Source organism: Rhinolophus sinicus, chromosome 3, assembly GCF_057876585.1.
Source record: "Rhinolophus sinicus isolate RSI-liver-muscle chromosome 3, RSI-T2T, whole genome shotgun sequence".
Lineage (NCBI taxonomy): Eukaryota > Metazoa > Chordata > Mammalia > Chiroptera > Rhinolophidae > Rhinolophus > Rhinolophus sinicus.
Window position 1 is genome coordinate 73,829,264 of NC_142503.1, and position 22,208 is coordinate 73,851,471.

Below are 22,208 nucleotides of genomic sequence, written 5' to 3' on the forward strand. Positions count from 1 at the left end.
AAAGAATGAAGATTTATAACAAATTATTTAATATTGATTTTGAATGACCACTGAATCCAGATTTACTAGATGATTACCAGTTGATTGACTGCTGATTTGAATATCTTTGAATATAGCCATTTACTGAGAGCTTGCCACTGCATCAACTTTTTGTTAAGTACTTAAACAAAATCTCACAATAATCCATGAAGTAAACTGTACTATTCCCATTTTGTAGACAAGGACCTGAAGCTTAAAGAGGTTAAGGAAACTGTCCAAGGTCACACAGATTAACTCGAAAGCCCATCTCTTACCCGTGTACTACCTTCCTAAGGCCTACAGTCAGTATACAAGGTGCTCTGTAAGCATGTAACGACTTCCCAAGGAGTCCAAAGGCAAGGTGAGTCATAAGAGACTCAATTTCAATTAACTTTATTATGTAATCTTTCTTCAAACTGATGTCCTAAGACTGCATCTGCAGTCAAAGTATCATGCTGGTTCTCTGTTCCCACATTCCTCTTTATATTTTCTCTACTTTATAAATAAAAGCATACTTCTTACCAATTCAAGGGAGCAATCTGAAATACTTGGGTCAAACTGAACTCTAATGACAGAAAAACAAATCTTTGTAGATGGTTTCCAATACTCTGCTTTTAAGAAAATTGAAGGAGGATCTAAAAAAGTTGAGTTGATGTAATGTTGGCAAATATCTCAGAAGAACTGAGTGACAATAAACTTTCATCCCTATCAATTTATTTGTGTGAACCAGGTTTCTCTAGCTTGTATTCATAAAAATGAAAAACAGAAATAAAATTGATGCTGAACTGCATCTCATTCTAGGAATAAATAAAATTAATTAGTAAGGAAAAAGGCTTCCATCTCATTAAGAGATGCATTTTACCAGTAAAATTTTATTTTGCTTAAATAATTATTTGTCAAAATGTATAACAGTTTATACTACTAACAATTTTAACTCAATCTGAACCTATTTTTTTACATTTAAATTCTTGAACATACTTTTATTGTAGAGATGCAGTATTACTTAGAATATATGCTTAAAATTTTTAGATATCAACATAAACATGTGCAAAGGAATACCTTTTTTCCCCAAAAAATTTGGGAGTAACAATCTTTAACACACTGTTTAAAAAAGTTAAAAATCTTAAATATTTTGCCCTATTCTCACCAACAGCCACTACATGAAAAGAAAGATCAATCTAATATTGGAAAAATAACAGAAATTAAAACAACTATTGCTTAAAATGAGTGAGGGTAACTTGAGGGAAAAAACAAGTAAAAGCACTGTTTGTCTTATTATTTGTTTTTGTGTGAGTTAAAGAATGCTGGTGTTAAATCTAAAAGGAAAAATCACAAATCATAAATTATTTCAGCTTCATTTTTCAAAATGATTAAATAGATGCGTACTAGACAGAAAAATAAACATTTCTAGAGAGTGATATGAAGATGAAACTATATCAATTCTCCAGGGGTCAAACATGTCTCAAATTCAAATAAAATAAAGCAGAAAACTAAATTTGAGGAAACTTAAGCTGTAGGGAAGGGAGACTCTTAACACCATTAATCAGATGTATAACAATAACTGAAAGCGGCAGTGCTATTGGGTTCCCTATGAGCAGAAGCCAATAATGTGGGAACTGTACGTTCCCTGGACAAACTACGTTCTTTCAGCCTCGTCTTTGTCCATTCTGCTAGTGCGTGTACCTAGCACGACCTCCATGACCAATCTCTCTGGCTCTTCTTTCAAGATGCCAATCAAAATGTCACATTTCTCATTAGTAACAAATAGTAAAACTTTTAATTCTCCAAACTTGTTTTTTAAGATCTCATTGTTGATCATAAACCACTAGTATAAGAATGGAAAAGACTGAGCACTGTGAAACCAGACTCTAGAACAGATGTATTCCATTGTGGCCCCTTAAAATTTATCTAGCTCAAGGAAGTTAGTGATCCTAAATCTTTATATATTATATCGCTGATGTAAGTTAGCATGCTGTACACTATTTCACACATGTCAGAATCTGGCAAGTTAATCTGGGGAAAGTCCCAAGTGGATCGTGTCTCATGATGTTCTTTCTGAGTTTTCTCCTAGTATGGCATTTTGAGAACACACACCATGACACATAACTGAGAGCACTGATCTCCATAGAAGATTGTACACACACATAAAAAGGTGATGCCAAAGGAGAACTAACTTAAATGCGTGTACATGCCGTGTGTGTGTGTGTGTGTGTGTGTGTGTGTGTGTGTCGGTGTGTGTGTGTATACATAGATAGGTCAGTTTGTCTCTATCTACTTACCTATTATCTAATTTATGAATCTAAACTGGACTTTCTAATCTCAGAAAATTTCAAGACAAAATGCTATTAAATGCTATTAAAGGAAGTGATTTGCAATAAATCCTTAGAGGTCTTCAATTTCATCTCACAAATATACCTGTGCACGTGTGTATAAAATATTCAGATTCACAGACCCACGTCATTCAATAGAGGAAAAGTATAGTTCTAAAGGAAAAACATTTTCCATTTTGGAGTAAAAACTGTGAAATATTGCAATTTTAGGCAAATCGGCAGGATGTCAAGTGTAATGTATATACACATACTGGTGCCAATCACTATTCAGTAATTGTTATTAAATTAATGAGAAAATTATTCACCTTTTCTTAAGAGTAATTAAAAAAATACCTTTGATTTTTATCATTTTGCATCCCACCAATTTATACATGTGCATCAGAGTCACTAAAATACCTCCATAGCCTGGGCTAAGCGTTCTTCCAGAGCCATGTAGGTGAGGAACTGAGGATCCACGTAAGAAATGGCTTCAGCAACTCCTAGTCCATCCGCAAAGCCATCAAACAGACTGAAAAACAAACACAACCATGACTGGGGAAATCTTTACGGTGAAGACATAATTACATTCACATACTGATAAGCCACTAAACATGCAAGTAGAACACCTTAAAATATTTTAATACAAATCTTGTGGACTGAGGGGCAGAAGAACCCAACATAAAAACAGTTTAAGGCTAAACATAAGGAATTAAGATACCACTACCTCTCCCATAGGCTGCCACACTCACGGCACAGAGTTCATAGGAAAATTCTCTTTTTATGTTTCTAGTTCCAAGTCTGGCAACTGCTTACAGCTGGAATAAAGGTAGTAGTACTTTTTCCCTCCTAATTCTTTCCCATATATTTCCCCTTCCGTTTACTTTAGTTTCCAATCTGAATTAGGTGAGAACGTAATAAAGAGAATTGCTGCATTTATTTTAATTCTGTCATTAGTTAAAGCCTTTTTTCTTCTCTTACTTGTACTGTTCAATCACTTTGGACTTAAAAATATTTGATTTTCTTAAGTGCTTCTCATTAATCTCTCTTCTTCCAAGAACTAGGCTTCCTCAATTATTCAGCTTGAAAGATAACTAGCTCCTAACTGCTCCTTTTTATTTATTTTTTCTAAAGGATTCCAAGCCTCTTAAAGAGAAATATTACGTCTTCATGTGGTACGAGTCTCCTCTTCCACACCGAGACATACACAGACTCTTCCTTTTCCTCTAGTCTTTCAAAATTTGGACACTGTTAAGTATCTCCTCAGTCCTCTTCTTTCTGATCCTGCTCCCTGGGAAATTACATTCAAGTCCATTTCTTCAGTCGTCTTCTCTGCAGGTAATTCCTAAACCTCCACCTAATGCCAAACCCCCTCTTGATCTCTTGACCTACATTTTTAGTTTTCTGTGGGGGCACCTTACCTCACATCCAAGATCTCCAAAACTAGCTTATTTTGTTTACGTAAAGGCAAACTTCTGTTGACTTTCATGTTCCTATCAGATATCATAGAAACATCCGTAGTTACACAAACTAGCTCACAATAGTTTTGATGTCAACCTTTGTGCCATCATTAGAATTACAAATCTATTGCTAAGAGAAATAGAAGTATTCTTATGAAGACTATACTATAGTTTAGTAGTACCTAGAAATCAACAGATTATCATATGGTACAAAGGAACAGACTTCTCATACAACCACAGATTTTAGAATTAGAATGAAAATTAGAATTAGCGACTTCAAACTCCCTTACAATACTAGACCTACTTTGTCTAGCAGTGAGATGTAGTGCAAAGAGGAAGAGCCCTGGACTGAGTAAGATAGGAATTTAACTTCACATTTAACTAAGTCATAGTTAAACATGTGAAAAATTTAACTGTTATTCTATATCCTCACCTATGAAATAAAAGAGTGGATGCACTCCTGTGCCTAGCACAGAGATGGCACCAGAGTAGGCATTCAGGAAACAGTAGACCCATTCCCTCCATATGGAAAACACGTTGCTTTCTAAGGTGGTACATGCCAGTGGTTTGAAACTTATGTACAGTAAGTGCTCTAGTTCTGCCTGGTGTTGCAACACAAGTATGTCCACTTCCCCTTTGCAGAAAACTCCTTCAAATGGTTAAGAGTCAACTACTTCCCAATAATTCTTTTCTTCTCCAGGCTAAAGAAATCCAGACACTCAAAGCATGATATCTGGTTGTAATTTGTTCACTGCACAATAATCAACTAATATTAAAAATTCTGGTATCATTAATTTTGGCAATCACCATTTGGTAATAACTATTTCAGACAAGAATCGCTTTGGACTTAAATGATGCTAAAAATAGTGGATGGAAGTTTGATAGTTTGAGGAGAAACAGGCTATTTATATAGTCTCAAAGTATGTTCCTACTTGACACCTATTAACTATAAAGGGGAAAATGTCGACTGCACAGTGAAGCAATCTGAAAGACAGTACCTTAACCAAGGGATCAGAATTAACATTACCAGCAATGAGATATTTCATACCATGTGCCTTCTGATATGAACTGAGATGAACAAAACATAACTTCTATGATGCTCCTACTAAAAATTTGTAACTCAAATCTAATGACATCAGACAAATCCATCTTAAGAAACATTCTACAAATTAAGTGGCCTGTACTTTTCAAAAATGTCAAGGAGGAAATGTTCAAGATTAAAAGAAACTAAAGAAACATGGTGTAAACAAATGCAATGGGTAGTCCTGCATTGAACTACAAAAAATTTTCTCTAATGGCATCAGTGGAGCAACTACAGACATTTGAATAAGGTCTGTAGATGAAATACTACTACTGTATCAGTGTTAATCTCCTGGTTTGGACAATTTTACTGTGTTACATAAGAAAATTTTCTTGATTTTAGGAAATTCACTCTAGAGTATTTGTTGGTAAAGTGGCATCATGTCTGCAACTTACTCATAAATGGGTCAGAAAATAATACCACAAATACAGAGAATACAGATATAGAGAAATAAAGGACAAAGAGAATGATAACACAAAAGTGGTAAATGTTAACATTTACAGAATCTTAGTAAAGAATACATGGCAATTCTGTGCATTATTTTTGCAACTTTTCTGTAAGTCTGAAATAATTTCAAACTAGTTTTACATTTTTTATTATCAAACCATGGTTATATTCATACAGAATTAATTTCTCGCAACTTTATTAGGTTAATAATAATAACTCCAATTTCTTACAGGAAGACAGAGTGATTAAGTAGTTATCAAAGAAGAAATAAATGGTACAGTTAGGATTAGTCTAAATCCAAAACCCACGTATTCTCCACATCAATTCCTACCACACCAATCTATGAGATATTCTCTGGGTATTCTACAACACTTCTGTGACTTCACCAAAACAAATAAACTTTAGATGGAGGACTGTTTTCTATTTTCTTTAATCTAAAATAAAGAAACAAAAGCTTAATTTTTTTTCTAAGTAGTTGTGAAACTGGAAAAAAAAAGTCAAATTTTGGTTTTAATGGTAAGAACTGCTGCTGCTTGCCATGGCTTTCCTTTTTAGATGTTATTTTAATATGAAATATGACATGCTATTTTAATATGAAAATCAAACCTTTAGCTATCACCACATAATACATTACCATATGAGCAATTAATGAGATGTTGCCATATCTACATAAAATTTAAAAATTCTGTCTTAAAATCAATGCTAAAATGCTTTCCATATGAAAAAAAAAACTACTTTAAAGTTCCCCCAATTTTTGGACACTTAGCAATGTCTCTAAAATCACAACAGCCATATTCAGAAAGATAGTCAATGAATTAGATAGAACCTAAAATAAATTTTTCAATTTAAATAAATTTTTCGAATTTAAGTTATATTTAATAAAGACCTCAATTATTCCTTCAAATTTTTATGTGGGACAATCCTTTTTGAAAGTTATTTAGAAATATATACCAAGATCTTTAAAAACATATTTCTTAGTAATGTCACCTCTATATATCTGTCCTAAAGAAATAACCTGAAGTACAGAACCTGTTTTATGGGGGGAAATTTCATGCTCTATGCCAATGGGGAAATGATCAATTAAATTTTAGCACATCCATAGGATGGAGCATCTACATAATGGAGTTGTAAAAAATTATTTTTACAAAATTTTGGAAACGTACAATAGAAAAGAATGTCCTCCTATGAAACCATAATTGCCTCCTAACATAAACAGATGATGCTAAATAGATAATTCTGTCATCTGCTGAGTTCTCTGAGGAATGACTTTGTACAACGGAGAGATAAAACATCAGAATAGACAAGGAGTTCAGTAAGAGAGTAATGGGCAGACATAAGGAGAGGGGAAGTGAGGGGAGCATCAAGATCAACAAGACTAGGACTAGGTGAAGCCACCGATTTTCCATAATGTTTGGGAGCCAGAAAATGGGTTTTGGAGAGTGGGAATGTTTAAGATAGAATTACAAATTGTTTGTGCAGCTGTGATAAAACCCCACTTCTACTTCCACAAACTGGTCAATAAAAATCTGCTCTGCACATGTAATTTTTTTTTTCTACCCTAGGAACTGAGAATAGGAAACGGTAAGGAGGATGTATTTCAAGATGTTGAGTTTCTTGTCTGGAACAATTTAGAGAAGCACAAGAAGTAGTCAGACACAAAGAGAAACTAAAGACAAAAGGACGACTTAAAAACAAGAAATCTGCAGAGTTATCAGGGGATATAAATGAGTTTTTCTTAATTTTTCTAAATTTCCTATAATGAAATTTTAACTGGAAAACAAGACAAATTCTTAAAAACATATCTGTGCAGAAATGGAAACAAGGGTTGTACCAACCCATATTTTTTCCAGAAAAAGTAACAAAACAGGATCACTTGGAACAAACGTTCTTTCTTCATCTCATTAATTAGCTACAACAAAACAGTTAAATTCTAACCATTATATCATGAGACCTAACAATTGTATAATCCACTGAATTTATATGCTTTTACTTGAAGGTATTCTTTGTCAGCATAAATTTAATACTTTCAACATCTCTCTGACAGTAAAATTATATATTCTATATTTTGCATATAAGATATATAGAAAAGGAAATCTATATTCTTATGAGTCTTCTGATTCAATCACAGGTTTTGAAACTCTTCCCATAGGATTCAGGACTTTTTCTTTTTTAAAGGATTATACTAAGTGCTGTATTTAACATATAAAGCTAAATTTAAAAGTCGGAAACCTCAATCCATGAGTGTATAATTCACTAGGATGTAAGGTGAGCTTCAAGAGAGCAAAAGATCAAAGAAGGAAGAGGTCACTGACTAGCATAAGTAGGAAGGAGTCCATGGAGGAAGTGACCTCTGAAACGAGCTTTGAAGGAGAGGAAGACTGACAGGCGGGAAAAGCAGAATCCTCCTTAGCTATCAGAGACTCAGTGTTCACAGTTCGGCATCAGAAACCAGTTGTACTCAGTGCACAGTTATGCGTGGCAATGACACTGCTACACACCTCCAGTCCACATCTAAGTCCTCACTCACACTGGAGTCATCCTCAAGGTTATTGTTACCGTCCAACATGAAAGCTTCTGGCTGTGCAAACTCGTTGGCAGGCTCATTGCCCTCATCACTGCTGCTTTCATTGACTTCACTGTACTGTAGCCAAGGAATTTCTCCCTCTTCCAAGGATGTCTGTTCCCTATACAAACATTTTGAGAGAAGAAAAAACATTATTCTAAAACACATCATAAAATTGTGCTTTGAAGAGTTCTATTTAGTCCAAGCAGATTCTTTATCCTTTGAGTTCTAAACTCTTGGTACTTACACGATTTTAAAAATCTGTTTCTTCAACTATAGAATTACTTAAAAGGGAAACAAATTTGTTACAGGGTTACATGTATGCAAAACTAGCTCCTAATTGCATAACCACCTATTTATTTGATACACAAATTATCTAATCTCTTACATTTCCTTTCTTTGCAGGAGAAAAATAAGAAAAATTCATTCTAGACCATTTGAATTTTTAAACACTGCTCTTGAATAGTTTCCCTTCACAGTTAAAATAAAATCCAAATTCCTCAGCCTAGTCTACAAATACCTACATAATACATGCCTTCTCCTCGGCCTCTTCCCCAGCTGTTACCTCTCACCACTCTTCCCCCATTTACTATACTCCTCCCCTTCTTCCTAGTCTTGGAACACTTGAAAATCATCTCCACCTTGGGGCCATTTCCTCCATCTGAAATAGTCTTCCACCAGATGTTCACACAGCTACCCTGCCCTTGACATTCGGGTCCCATAAGGACATGACACCTCCTCAGAAAGGCTTGCCTTGACCACTCATTTTCAGTAACTCTCTAGTCACTGGCTACCAAATCATTCTGTGTCTTTTCATTACAGAACTTACTTCTACTTATCGTGTTCTTATTTATTTATTGTCAATCTTTCTCCCATCAGAAAATAAGCTCACAGGGACAGGGACAGACATATCAATGGTACAGATAGAGAAAATAAGGAAGAGATAAAAGAAGAATCTCAAAACCATAGGGAAAAGGATTATTCAATAAATGATATTGGCACAACTGGGTATCCACTGAGAGGGAGGGAAATGAAATCTCTATGTCATTATTTACCCTTAAATAAATTCCAGATGTACTTTTTAAAAATTCATGTGCACCCCACCATTAAAACAATAAAAGTACTAAAAGAATCATTTAGAGCACTTTTTATAAAAATATGTGTCATTCTAAGCATGATGCAAAACCTTGAAGCCATAGACAGATTGTCAAATTTAACATACACATTAAACAAACAAAGAAAAAAACAAAACAACAACAAACTCAAGGAAAAGTCAAAACACCAAAAATTTGGACACAAAGATCAAATTGAGAAAAATTACTTATAATACATGAGGAAACAAAAAGGATTTCGAAACTGCAATAAACTGAACAAAAGGTATTTCATGAATATATAAATAAGAAAAGCATACTGGTAGGATTTTCTTATTCATTTTATTTAGCAGAAAATCCTTTTAGTATAACTAAAGGAGGTAAAACATTAGAGCATAGCCTTGGCAAAGCTGAATTTCATTTTGGGATTTAAGATGAGAAATAATGCTAAACAACAACCTATATATTTCAACTGTAAGAACAGCTATAATTAGAATTTTATTCACTGTAATGTGAAAATTCAAACTTTGGGGGTAAAAACATTTATGAAAAGTGATGCAGATAATGATCACATACAAAAATCAACACATTCTAAATATACCGAAAGACTATCTCTTTACATACCTAAACTCATAAATGTTTCTTTAATTTCAGATCCTATATTATACTTCAAAATAACAGGTTTATAAGATTCAATCTATTATAATCAGTCTAGAAAAATCAGAGAAATTAGCATAACAAAATATGCTTGTTGTATTAAAGGTTTAATGTCAAATATATAAAGACAATAAATGTTTTCCTTTTGTGCATACTTAGGTCCATTTAAAAATTTTAACCCAAAATGGATTTAAAATACACAATCAAACTGAAAATTCTTAAGCAACAGATCTGTGTTCACAATTTATGATAGTACTCGCCACACTCCACTGTAACCTTACTGGTGACTCTCTTGTCTCCTCCTAGACTGGGAGTTTCTCAAGGGCATACAGTATGGTTTGCCATCATTGTATTCACCTCCTGTAACAAGTGCTTGGCACTTATAGGTACATTATCTCTACATGTGTTGCAAATGTAATAATAAAGCCTTGAAAAACAATCTTTTGAAAAAAACAAATAATTTTAAGAGTAAGCCTGGAATAGAGGTTGGAAATTTTTGTTATTTCTAATGTATTCCCACAAAAAGTACATTTCTTTTTACTAATTATACAGACATCAAAATGACTCAGTTACTCTGTAATTCAGATACATAATATAGTACTCAAACATGTTGGTGAAAATGATTCAGTATAAGAAACATTAATTTATGGGTTTTTTTAATTCAAAGAACAAGAAAACTAAAATAAGAAAGCATTTGAATCTAAACAATTTTTTTTTCTTTAAATTAAAATTTATTGGGGTGACAATTGTTAGTAAATTTACATAGATTTCAGGCGTACAATTCTGTAATACATTATCTATATCTCACATTGTGTGTTCACTACCCAGAGTCAGTTCTCCTTCCATTACTATATATTTGACCCCATTTTACATAGCTGCATGGCTTCCTTTAGCTACTAAATCAGCAAAAGAGTATTCATTATTTGCAGCACAGAATTTTAAATCTTTGGGTTAAAACCACATCATCTTTAAGGGCTAAGGCTTTCATAAAATAATCTAGCTACATTATAAGAAGTATATTTTATAAAATCCTGGAGAGCATAAAAAACATTCCTAATTACCTGGTATTTAACCAAGTGGTTTTTATTTTATAACTCAAGACACATGTAAATTATTGCCAAGCTTTAGGTACAAGCTCTCTTTTAATAATTCTAATTGATTAGCAAATTTTTAATATTTCAAATCCCTATCTTGGAGGTAAAGTACAAAGGAAAGTAACTGAAATTTGAATTAAGAGTCAAAAAAGCCTAAAAGGGAATTACACCTTACAAAATCAAGGGTACCCTGTTCCGTGTCAGCCAGTTGCAAAGATGGAATCCCAGGACTTAAACAATTGTCTTTATTCTCATATATTTAGAACTGATTAATAGGAAAGGCAAAATATGAATACTCAATACTGTCCAGCAATTACTCAACGTTTACCTAATAAGTTTGCTGCCCAGCTCTCTGGAAGCCTATTTCCCACCTTTTCTTCTTTCCTTAAATTTCACAGCCTTCCTGTCCTCCCCAGCTGTCAACATCTAGTAACAATGAGAAGACTGATATCACCAGAGACTCATCTTTTCTTGTCACTGCGCATCTGCAGACTCACCTACACTTGTACCTTCACAGTTACAGGAGAAGTCTCTGCTCCTAAAGGCCCTCTCCTTGAAATCTCAATCTCAGCCCTTCTCATCTTCTCAAGGACTTCACTTTATCGTTCCAATAATTTATCTTCACTTTATCTTTCCGATAATTATCAGTTACTCTCTTCTGGAACATTCTAAAAGCAAACAATCACGCTTATTTTTTGGGGGTGGGGACAACACTTTCTAGGCCCAACATCCAATTGTGGACCCTTTACTTTTGTAAAGAATTGGGTACAGTGACTGCCTGCACTTTCTCACCTTCAATTCCCTTCATTTTTTAATTCATTTTTTCCAATGCAGAATATATGCAATCTATTTACATTATAAAGCATATTATATTGAATATCCATAAACCCGCCACCCAAACCAGGAAATTAGAATATTACCTCTGAAGAGCATACACCTTGTACTCTACACCTATCCTATGCTGTGGGCCTCACCACTGCCCCCTGCATCCCCCCCCGCCCCCGGAAGATAAATACTGACTTGATGCTGCTGTTGTCATTCCATTGCCTTCTGAAAAAAGTTTTTACTATTTTTGTATACTTAAACAAGACATTTACTTCTGTTTGTTTTTAAGCTTTATGAAATAGATTCCAGGAATGGATTTCACTCAGTGTTCTATCTAGATTCATCCACATTTTTGCATATTAACTGTGGCTCATTCATTTCCACTGCTGTATAATACTCCATGTATGAGTATACCACTAACTTTTCTACTATTAATTAACACTTGAGTAATATCCAGTTTTATAGTTTTCAGGAAAAGTACTGCAATGAACATTCTTGTACACACTCCTGGGCCATATGGGAAAGTTTCTCCAGAGCATATACCTAAAAGTTGGAATACTGGGTAGTCTACCTCGCAAATGTTAAAATTACTACATAATTTCAGTGAATGTGATCTACTTCGTACCTCACAAGCAGTGTGTAAGAACTGATTCATATCCTCTGGAACACCTGACATTGTCAAATTTCCTATTTTTTGCTAATCTAATGGATGGGTAAAAAATGGTACTTCCTTGTGATCTTAATGTACACTTATAACTCAAAAACATTCCCAAACCTGTTTCCTTTCCTTCATTCTCACTATCATCTCCTAGTGCAAAAACTAACTCATCTCCCCCCATTTAACTTTAGTCTCTTTCCAATTCAATCTCCAGAAATCGACTAGAGTGGTCTTTTTAAAATATGTGTCAAACCAATTACTTCTCACTGATCGCTGAATAAATTCCAGACGCTATATGTCCTGCATAGTCTGGTTCCTGCACACTTCATCTTTTATCACTCTTCAGTCATTCGCTTCTGCCCCGCTACCTTCATACACGCCAGGCTTTCCTTTTCAATACCTCTGCTCTTAACTTTCCTTTTGCCTAGAAAGCTCTTCCTCAACTGCAATTCTCTTTCAGATCCAAGCTCAAAGTCAAATCCTAAGAAAAGTCCACCCTGCCGGTTCTGATTAATGTAGTTGCTTTCTATCACATCAGTGTTTTATTTCCTTCACAGTAATCATCACAGTTTGTCACTTACCATGTTTGTATCTTGCTATAACCTGCCTCTTGCACCACAATGTGAGCTTCACAAGGAAATCTTATTTATTCTGTTCACTGATATAATCCCAGGATCCAGCACAATGTTTGGCACATATTAAATGCTCAATAAATATTGGTTGAATAAATAAATAATTACTATCACAAATTACATAATAACACTTACTACTAAAATATTACTTAATAAACTAAGTAATAGTGATTAAAGACAATTGAACATAAAATCAGGAAGAGCACAAAACTCCACCTCAACCTACCACTGTCAAAACCAATTATGTTTGTAAATTTCTTTCTTTACAGATTTTCTAATATGTTTTACTCCCAGATTTTCTTACAGAATTAATCTCAAGCTGTAAATGTATATCTTTTGAGAAGTACAAAATGTAATGTTAGTTCAAGGTAAAATACATTTTTTCCTAAGAAAATATATTCACCAAAATAAATCTCATGAGAAGACTAAAAATTAGAATCAACCAATTACCATATAAAAAAATTAAAATTATTAAAGAGCTACTCCCTCACAATAAAACACAAAGTATAAAAGGTTTCACAAACAAATACTAACAACTTTTAAAGAATAAGCTATTTAAACACCAAAGAAATCAAAACCAAAAAAAAGATACATATTGTTTTAGTAAAGCAAGTATCAAACTGTTATTGAGACAGAAAACTAGACAACTCACACTGTGGGTCTCAATATAAAAATGCTATGTAAAATGTTAGCAGACAGAATCCTGCAGCTCACTAAGACAAGAATAAACCATGACTATGTGATCATGTTGGGTTTATTTTAAGAAGCAAGGGCAGTTAAATATTAGGAAATCTACTAACATAATTATTCCTTATGATCATTAGTTAAAAAGTGAAAAATCATTATGATCATTTCCACTGATGCTAAAAAGACTAATAAAATTCATCAAACATTCAGACAATAGTTTAGTGGTTACCAGAGGGTAAGGGGGGTGGGGTGTGGGAGATGAGGGTAAGGGGGATCAAATATATGGTGATGGAAGGAGAACTGACTCTGGGTGGTGAACACACAATGGGATTTATAGATGATGTAATACAGAATTGCACACCTGAAATCTATGTAATTTTACTAACAATTGTCACCCCAATAAATTAAAAAAAAACAAAAAACATTCTTACTAGAAATCTATAAACAAATAATGGGAATATTTCCTTGGTGCGATTTTAAAATGTGTGTGTGTGTGTGTGTGTGTGTGTATGTATGAAATCAACCTAAAAGACAGAATCATTCTTACTGGGGAAATACTAGAGCAAAGGTTTTCCTAGGCTCATAGGTCATTTGTAGCCCGCCACCTGTTTTACTAAATAAAATTTTACTGGAAGACAGCCACACACATTCACTTACATATCTGTCTATGGCTGGCTACTTTTATACTACAATGGCAGAATTGAGTAGCTGCAACAGAGACTAGCACACAAGGCTGAAAATATTTACTATCTGGCCCTTCACAGTATAAATCTGACAACCTCTGAACTAGAGCATTCCCATTAAAATCAGGAAAAGATAAAGATGTTTACCATCAATCACTGACTTCTGGAGATATCATCTAATGTAATTAGACATTCAACTAACATTCAATTTTTGCAAATGCCTCCATTTCTGTGAATATATCACTGATTTCCCGAAAGCTGCCGCTTCTCTCCTGCTGTTATCTCTACTCTACAGCAATGGTAGGTCTAATTCACTCATACCTAACTCAACCAAGGTGATCTTTTAAACGACCATGTTTTCCTTAATAAAGCAAAGTGAAACACATACTGTATTTCAATAGACAATGCTGAAATTACCACTATTTTTATTCTTTGTAAAATACAGAAACATAACAAAAAAATTAGTAAGACCTACTGGTCCTACACAGGGCTTGTAAATGCAATTAGTAGCATCCCCAACATTTACATGTGATACATAGTATTCTGGTACAATACACACAAAAATAATAAATCTCACTGCTACACATACCCTTCCTGAAGAGATAATTCTTGGTTTTCTTCAGGACCACTGCTATCACTCCGTAGTTCAGGTTCATTCTCATCTTTTCCTGGCAGAGTCTCCCAGCTTTCATCACTTGAGGACTGATCTTTTTCTGTACCAGAAAATCGATGAGGCAAAGAAGCAGACCATTCTCCATCACTACATTCTGAACTGAAAATTTAGAACACAAATAAAATAAGCCCTCATTACATGTGCATGTATCATTTGGAGTGTTAACCAGGCATCAGGATACAGAGTGGATTACTGATGTCACGTGTCATCAGGTGTCAATTCAATTTTTTAAACATTTAAAAAATAAACACAGAAATAAATATATTCAGTAGAACATAACTTTTTCAAATGGATATAGCATATGGCAAATAACAAAATTATCAATTTATTGTTTTTTTCACTAAATAATTCCATGGTGTTTATATATAGGTTCTTCACATTTTAGACATTTCTAAATAAAGTTTTCAATATAACTTGGTAATTATAAATTAAACGCTATCTAGAATAAATAATAATAGACTTATTACTCATCTAGCCTGGCAAAAACAACATTCTGATTACAGACAGCTGATGAAATGTCCTATATGAATAAATTTCCACTATTACCATATTTTAAAAATTTAACTATTTATTTTTCTTCCTTTTTCACAAAAGACTTTAAAATAGAGAGAGATTCAAAATCACACAAAGCAGCACTGACAAATCTTTAGAGGAGTCCTTAGTTAGGACTGTGAACACAAAATAAATTTCATTTCAAGAGACTATTTAGATAAGAAAGCAAAAGGTACGATAAAACGGTTTATAAAGAACCTCAGAAAATTACTTTTGGTTATATTTAACTTGATTAATTTGGTTACATTGAACTACTCTTAAAACACTAGTCATCTTATACTACCAAAGTCAAAAATATTACTGGTCAGTGTTGAAAATAAATCTTAAATGCCCCTTTCAACCATATCAACTATTCTGGTCAAGAATCCTGTAACAATTTCCCTTTGTGAATTGATTTTTGAGAAACCAAAAAAAAATAACAAATTTTAGGTTATGTTTTTTAAAGGAAATGAAAATTGATTAGGAAAATTTATTTTCTTTATAATGATGATACATTATTAATATCTAGACTAGTTAGTGAGTTCTTGTTTCTATAGGTAGATGAACCCAAGAGATCAAGATGCTACTAGCAATGAACTCTGAGATGCTAGAAGAAGTAAAAAAACTCCTAAAACTCCCTCTTTCAAGTGCTTTTTTCCAAACCTAGACTTAGCTTGTTAATTGGTGTCCTTAAATTTAATCCCACTCCCTGGACTCACTTAAAAAAAAATGTATTCTGAGTAATCACTATCACTTCAATTTATATCAAATAGTACATTTACAATATTACTTCAGAAATATTACTTCCACAGTTCTTTCCTCCTAAAGCAGTATTTCACAAGCTTAAGGCATGTGCCTGCAGCCTTCACAATTTTTGCTACAACTGTGCATTAATATTGTGTCCTAAGGTGCACAGTAGTTGGGAACACAGGTTCTGGAGTCAGTTTGCCTGCACTTGAATCCAGCAATTGTTAACTGTGAAAAAGTTACTGAACTTCTCTATGCCTTTATCGCTTTACATATCACGTGAATATAATAATAGTATTTAATAGCTCACTGAGTTCATGCTATGAGCAAATTAGTTACTATATACAAAACACTATAAATATTAAAACATAATATTTGCTACATAACTATTTGTAAATATTTTTAACATTTTTTTCACTCAAATGCATTTAGTTATCTCCTAAGCAATAGCCATAAAATTCCAAATTGAAGAGTTAGCTATATTTTTTTCTGATCCCAATAAAAATAAATATATAATGATAAAAATTAATAACACCTGTCTATGCACCACTTACTACTATTTCACCCACTTCGGAAAATTCTGGTCTATAAGAAAAAGTTTAAACTTGAATGGCATTTATGATTTAATACAATCTGATTGCAGTGACTAATACACTTTTACATCCTTTTCTGTTACATGAATACTCTATTCCAAATACGGTCCCAAAAATGTGAACTGTCACCACAACCATTCTTCCCATCATCATCAAAAATGTCTTCACAATCATTTCACCTTTATCCCCTTCCGGCCCAGATCATTACTTTAAGACCCTCACCTAATAAAATTTCTCCTTTTATTTTTCAATTAAGTCATAGATGAGACTTCTTGTTTATTTTGTCAAACTCACTATGGCGCAGCTGCTTAACAGTGCATTTAAAAATACTTTTCGTAAGTGCAAAATCAGTTTCTTTAATAATTACCAGAAAACTGTCCTAGGAGATCAGCCTGAATAGTGAAAAGTACTTGTAAGCTTTTGGAATTTAACTAAGACTGTGCAGTAGCATGACTTTAAATAGAGAACTTTTAGTGATATGATTTTATTTGAAAGGGGCCAACAATTAATCCTCTTTAAAATATGTTCCAAAAATTAATACACATTTATTTGTGATATAAGTGATATAAAGTAATATATGAACAATTTCCTATTAATTTTTCATTCTGAACATTTTCTGTGACAAATTTCCAACAATGTCTATACTAATTTACAGCTCTAAAAGTCCAAATTGACTCACAGGGCTAGTCAGAGGAGAGTATACAACACTGATTAAAATTTTTTACTATAAAAAACAAAAAACCTACCACAGGCAATGTCCTTACTGAAGAAACAAAGTACTGCTTTTATGTATATAACATCAGATGAAAGGTCCATCTATGACAGCCTCTTTTTCACCCCTGGTGTTTAAATGCCACATTGGTAAGAGCAAGCTTTGAAGTCAGTTATATTTGGGTTAGGATCCTGGCTTGGTACTTACTAGTGAATTAAGCCTGGGCATTTAACTTCCCTAAGCTCATTTTTCCTCATCTGTAAAATGAGAATTTTAACATTTACTTTTAGGTCTACAATGATGTTTAAATGAATAATGCAGATAAAATCTTTAGCACAATTTTTTGAAAAACCATTCAATAAAAGAATTACTTCTTTCATTATATAAGCTGTCTGTTTAGACACTTCAATCGGATTTCCTACCAACACAGCACCATTTTCCTCTTCTTTCTACCAAAGAAAATCCAGTCTACTTCCTCTGGTTTGTCTTACTGAATGGCAACATCAGCCATCGGGTTATCTAATTGGCTTTAAAAGTCTTAGTTTCTCTTTATGCCAGAGGTCAGCAAATTATGCCCTGGAGCCAAATTATGTCCAGGAGCCAAAATTGGTCATCAGTCCATTTTTTACAAGCTAGAAGCTAAGAATTTTTTTTTTTAAATGGTTGCATAAGTAGCTACAGAATATCTTCGATTTTATCTTTTATCTTTTGGTCCACAAAGCGTAAAATATTTACTACCTGGTTACCCCTTTAAAAAGTTTGCAGACCCCTGGGGTCCAGTAAGACTTAGCAAAGAAGAAACCAAAATGGGTCAATGGAAGAGAAACTGACACAGGAAAGGGTGAGCAAACAGCTCAATAGTAGCAATGAAGTCAAAGAAAATAGGTACTGAGAAAAGTCAACTGGCTGTGGAAATTAGGTCACTGTTAACATTCAACAATAGACAAATAATACTGAGAATTAGATTTGGAGCCATTTAAGAAAAGTGGATAGTGATAGAAGCAGTGGGTATGTAACATTTATTCTGAAAATTCAACAGTGAAAGAGAAAACATAAACAGGCAAACAGTTAATAGAGGGAGCAAGATCAAGTGAGGCTTCTCCCCAGGATTTAGAAAACTTAGACAATGAGAGGTAGAGGGAAGCAACCTAGGAATAAGGATAATTGATAAAGTAAGGTGTCAGATATGACGGTAGGCACAGACTGAGAAGTTACCTCTCTTTCCTAAAGAAGAAATCAAAAATAGGCACAGATACTAAGATATTCTAAGATGGAGAAAAGGAAAATAAAAAAGTTCACGTTTATCTATTTCAGTATCTCCAGGAAAGCAAGAGACAATGTTATCTACTAAGAGTGGTAAGAGTGCATGAAACTAAAAGCAAAAAGAAAAAGGATTTAAAAACAACTTCTTCAAGAAGAGCAAGCAACAGAACAAATAGGGCACAAAAGAATAGTGGAAAAGAGGACCCATTTGTTCTTGATTATAAAAGTACAGGAGTTAAACATGTTAAATTTCTCAAAGTAAAAACTAAATTGAGTACCACTTTGATTTTCTATGGCCTATCATTAGTATTGTCTCCCACTAGCATTTACAGCTATATTCAAAAGTGACAACTGTAACTTACTCATGCTACTCTCTTTACACATTCAACTGTGCACCAAGAAAACCTTTTTTCATCTATGGAATGAAATTACACGTGATTTCTAGACAATTACGTACAAATCCTAGGTAGAAATGATATCTAGAAGTAATACCAGCCCAAAGCAACCCCTTCTTGACTAAATTCCTTAAAGAACTGGTTTGTCTTCCCTGGTATTTTTCACATCCATAAATACTCAACTATGTAGGAGCCTAGGGGAAAGTGAAATTTTAGGTAATTGTTACCTGACTAGCAGAGGATCAAAATCACTTTTTGAATTTTACTGAAAATACTAGGGATGGAAATTGTGTTACAACATATAATTCTCTCCATTTTCAAAGACAGCACATGAAGATAATCTCAGCAGTGTTGGACATTTCACCACTGAACTTCGTTGTCATACAGTGATACAAATGGAAGTAGTTCAAATCTACAAGCGAGTAAGTCCCAAATGGTTGTTCTTTTTCAATTGTGCCTGCCTTTTACAACTTGCTGGTTCTTTCTCTTAACATCAGAATATTGTAATCTGTAACTCCCAGCATGCCTGAGGAACAAACCAATTTATCCATAATTCATTCCTTGTAAACTTCTATGAACTTGTAAACAAGGTAAAAAAAAGGTTTACTAAAATGTTGGAGCATGTGCTTTAACATCTTTGTTTTGACTGCTCATAGATGTTTTATTTGTTGGGATACAGGGTGATCAGAGGAGCTCTTTCTTCATGGCTCTCAGTTAACATATAGAAGGGGACAGGAGCTTAATTTGGCCTCAAGATAATTATCTGTACATTTTGTCTTCCTCACAAACCTAGTAAACACCAAGGGAACAGGGATCGTTATTATTAGCATTTACCAAGTAACTGAGAACAAAATATGACACTTAGGAGGATTTCAATGAATCTTTTTCCAATACATCAAATTGAAATCAACTAAATGGCTAATATTCTTCTTATTTTGCCAACATCATCAACAACAAAAAGCTCCCCCGACATTTTAGGTAAGGTTTTAAGCAAGGTTAAGGCCTTGGGACAGTAAAACTGAAAGGAACCTCAAGTGCTATAAGAAGTGGTCACGAGATGGCATGCCTCTCTTCAAAACAGTTAGGCCCAAGGTTAAAATGTGCTGGCATGGCTAAAAGGTCCTTTTAAACTCAAGATCTTGTTCTCAAACAGTTATTAAAGTTCTCAGGGAATATTTTGAAAGAGGAGGGTGTTAACCTTAGCTCTTTGGTCTAATTCCAAGTCTGGTAATTATATGCTCCCTATTAAAATTCCACTTGCAGTTCTAATTTAATAAGGTGGTGCTCAGTTCCTGTCAAACAGCTCAGAGCAATGCTACCAGCTGCAAAGCTTATCCCGTAGACTGTAATGTTTCAGATGTGATGAAGTGATCATTTAGAATCTTTCAGGGAAGAAATGGGCCATGCAGTCATTAAAATACTTTTCCACTTACAAAGAATGCATAAACTATGTATTTTTTAAATGGTCAAAATTCCTGTATCTACAAATGACGCAGTACATTTTAGTTATGTTCTTGACAAGGGAGTTCTATTTGTAGCGATTATAATACAAACATGACAAGAAAACTTTTCAAGTATATCATCTTTAAGTTTCACAAAGCAACGAAAACTCAAAAAAAAAAAAAATCGCACAGACTCAAAGCAGAAGTTATTTATACTTTCCTTCTCAGGGTACTTATGGTAAGTAGAGTCACCGTGTTTCCCCAACCTGCTAATATCAGAACCGAGCAGGACTATAGTAAAACAACAGGCAGATGAACAAGTGGCAAGATGAAACTGTATGTGTATGACTACTAAATGACAACCTTTATCTGGCACCATATTAAAAGGCATCTGGAAACTGTGATTCTTTGTAGGGAGTAAAGGTAGGGGAACTAACAACAGTAATATAGAAATAGAAAACCTCCTCAAAATTGTAGAGACTACTGAAATGAGGTCCTAAAATATATTTATGGCTTATAAATGCAAACATAAGTGGAATCTTAGGTAGAAAGATTATCCTTGAGAACTTATTTTGTGAGAAGTCTTTAAAAAAATCCTGAGTGTTTCTGGCATTTCAGTGTGTTTTAAAGAATGCTACAAAATTAGTTTCATCATTTAAGCACACCCACTTACAGGTTCTGTAAGTCAATATATTACTAAAAAGTATAAAGAAAAAAGTTTCTATTACCTATAAGTGCTTTTCTCATCTGTATATTCTGTTTGTACAAAATCTATCATTGTTCAGAATACAGACATTTCACTTAAGGACAAACAATTATAAATAAATATACTACTAAGACAACGTCCTATAACCATTGAAAGTCCAGTCATTCTAGTCACAAGAAAACACTTCTAATATTGACAAAAAGAACTGACTTAAAAACTAAGACACAAAAACTGCCCTTTCTCTTGAGGTTGGCAAACAGTGTAAAGATTTCATCAACTTTATTCGATATTAGGCTTGACTATAAAAAGCAAACAAAGAGGTTTTTATTTTTGATTAGTGTGTCCACAAAAGAAAAGGCACAGTCAAATTAAATGATTTTCTTCAAAACAAGCAAAACTAACTGGAGGAAAATATGCAACAACATTATACTTTCAAAAAGATAAGTTACCTAAGACTATATATATATATATAAATAGTAACCTAGAGGTAGAACAATCCAACCCAAAAATCTTATGATTGAATATGTTCTGGAATTTAGACTTTCCCCCCACCAAGATTTAGAAATACTACCTAACAATGCCCAGTGGGGTCTAAGCCAGAGCCCAGTAATCAAACACTCATATTACTGCAGCAAAATGTATGAATACTTGAAAGAAAAGCCCTCATTTTAGTGCCAATTTCCGTTTTTAGAACTTCATGGATTTTGGATAAAAGATTGTGGACCTAAACTGAAAAAACAGAAATTAAGTCAGGCAAAAGTTCTTAACTATTTTTACCCTTCCTTAACTTCAAAAACAACAGGTTACATAAATATTGTCTGCTAACCCTGAAAGTTTACAAATTTCCAAGATAGCAGTAGAAATTATATTTCAATTGTTTCTACAAGTTACTTATACTATATTATAGAACCTTAATTCATGTCCAAAGAAAACAACATATTTTA

At 33.6% G+C, this 22,208-nt stretch overlaps 1 protein-coding gene across 2 annotated transcripts in view; it reads right to left on the reverse strand.

Annotated features, from left to right (window-relative positions):
• PJA2 (praja ring finger ubiquitin ligase 2) overlaps window positions 1-22,208 on the reverse strand; it is a 64,267-nt gene that overhangs the window by 14,014 nt on the left and 28,045 nt on the right. For both annotated transcript variants that reach the window (XM_019727988.3, XM_019727989.3), the window contains exons 5-7: window positions 14,792-14,974; window positions 7,811-7,996; window positions 2,745-2,856 (exon numbers count right to left, since the gene is read on the reverse strand). In XM_019727988.3, the coding sequence (XP_019583547.3) occupies window positions 2,745-2,856; window positions 7,811-7,996; window positions 14,792-14,974 (481 nt within the window). The remainder of the gene's footprint in view (window positions 1-2,744; window positions 2,857-7,810; window positions 7,997-14,791; window positions 14,975-22,208) is intronic.